This window comes from Pteropus vampyrus, unplaced genomic scaffold (genome assembly GCF_000151845.1).
Source record: "Pteropus vampyrus isolate Shadow unplaced genomic scaffold, Pvam_2.0 Scaffold1, whole genome shotgun sequence".
Classification (NCBI taxonomy): domain Eukaryota; kingdom Metazoa; phylum Chordata; class Mammalia; order Chiroptera; family Pteropodidae; genus Pteropus; species Pteropus vampyrus.
Window position 1 is genome coordinate 22,140,370 of NW_011888782.1, and position 2,241 is coordinate 22,142,610.

The window sequence follows — 2,241 nt, forward strand, 5'->3', positions numbered from 1 at the left end:
TTGTTATAATGACGACGTAATAGTCCTTTCACAAACTCACCAAATTTCATCTTGACAAAGCCCCAAATTTGACATTTATATAGTTTTAAATTTTTCTATGAAAAATAATGATGATACATCCTTGTACAAATGTCTTTGAGCACATGTCTGGCATTTCCTTAGAAATTGCTGGGTCAAGGGTTCCAACCATTTTTAAAAGTCTGTAATACATATAGGCAAATTTCTCTCTGCCAAAGGCTGTGTATGAAGCCTGTTTTCCATGAACTATTGCCAACAGCAAGCATTATCATTCTTTTATCTTTCCCCATAAAATGCCCACAGTCATAGTATCAGATTGATTCCTAGTGCTAAGCAACCTCTTAGGCAATTATGAGTATATGCTAAAGTTGTTTGTTTGTTTGTTTGTTTGTTTGTTTTCCAAATTTGCCATTAAGAAAACAGTTCCTGGGAAAGCCAAATCAACGATTCCTTCTTGAAAGAGACATTTTACAGGTGACTAGAAGCAACAACCACCACCAAAGAGAATGTCTGGATAAGATTACTGAGAAAGTTGCAAGTCAAGGTTAAGCCTTAAATATCGAGTTAAATGTCATTATACTCTCCTCAGACTGAGTCAGCTTGAGAAGGGTAGAGGAGGCTTCCTAGTAATAGGAATAGGTACTAATCTAATTAAAATCAGAAAATAACTCAGAGTTCAGCTCCAATTCAGGCTTGGTTCAATTTTCTCTTTTACTAGTGTGATATATTTTTCATGTTGATATTGCATATTTCTTTTTTAGTTAATTTACCTGTTTGCTTCCCCTGCCCCCATATTTTTGAAGAGCCTCTCCCTAATATTCACACAATGATTGTGTCCTAGCACAGTGTTTTCCAAATTTCTGTCATTTTTATACCACTCTCACGATTCTTGACAAAACAGAAACAGCAGTACCCCGCTTATCCACGGTTTCGCTTTCCTCTTCGGTTACTTGCGGTCAGTTGTGATCCAAAAATACTAAATGGGAAATTCCAGGTAGAAACAATTCGTAAGTTTCAAACTGTGTGCTGTTCTGAGTAGCATGATGAAATCTTGCGAGTCTTGCTCTGTCCTTCCCTGGACGTGAATCGTCCCTTTGTCCAGCATGTCCACATTGTATATGCTCCTAGCCTGTCAGTCACTCAGTAGCCGTCTCAGTAATTAGATCGACCTTTCTGGTATCATGGTGTTTGTGTTCCAGTCACCCTTTTACTTAATAATAACTCCAAACTGCAAGAGTAGTGATGCTGGCAATTCAAATATGCCAAAGAGAAACCTTTTCCTTTAAGTGAAAAGGTGAAAGTTCTTGACTAATAAGAAAAGAAAAAACTCATATGCTGAAGTTGCTAAGATCTATAGTAAGAATGAATCTTTTCTCCACGAAATTGTGAAAGAGAAAAAAAAAATGCATGCTAGTTTTGCTGTCTCACCTCAAACAGCCATAGTGTGTGTGATAAGTGCTTAGTTAAGATGGAAAAGGCATTAAATTTGTGGGTGAAAGGCATGAACAGAAAATGTGTTTCAACTGAAGACAACATGTTGTGTCGGAAAGTATTAAGCCCATACAAAGACATCAACAAGGGATCCCCTGAAATGAGTAACACCAAGCCATTTACTGCAAGTAAAGGGTGGTTATAAAGATTCAGAAATAAGTCTGGGCTGAAAAATGTAAAAATCACTGGAGTCTGTGACTGCTGATGAAGACTTTGCTGCCATATTTCTGGCAGATTTGAAGAAGTTTATTAGGGTTTAGTACTTTCCAAGCTTTCAGGCACCTACTGGGGGTCTGGGAACATATGTGCTGTGGATGGGTGATGGTGAGGGGGGCGGGGTGAGACTACTCGATCACCTCTACTTTTTCTTCCATTACATTTTTCATGAAATCAACTTATTTCTTCAGACTTAAGTGCATATACTTTTAAAATAAACTTTACATCATCACCTCAAATAAAACATTAGTTTCTTTTGCCATAAATAGAAAGTCACCATAAAATAAACAGAATTCAAATAAAGCGTTATTGGATTCTAGGCATATATCTTTGATTGCCAATGTCTCTGTGCCTGAGACCTGCTCTCTCTTTCTTATAAAGGGAAATGTGTGAGTATTGGAGAATAGTTAAAGGTATGTTAGCAGTAAATGAGGTTTTCTCCTATAACCAGAATGATTGAAATAAATTTGATAGGCAATTACTTTCCCTCTCTAAGTGAATCAATGTTCTCTAATG

The 2,241-nt window shown here is 36.9% G+C and overlaps 1 protein-coding gene across 1 annotated transcript in view; it reads left to right on the top strand.

Annotated features, from left to right (window-relative positions):
• Nucleotides 1–1,552: 1,552 nt before the first annotated feature.
• Nucleotides 1,553–2,241, top strand: part of MUC13 (mucin 13, cell surface associated) — a 30,543-nt gene continuing 29,854 nt past the window's right edge. Inside the window, exon 1 of the mRNA XM_011355212.2 lies at nt 1,553–1,637. Within this exon, the coding sequence (XP_011353514.1) occupies nt 1,553–1,637 (85 nt within the window). The remainder of the gene's footprint in view (nt 1,638–2,241) is intronic.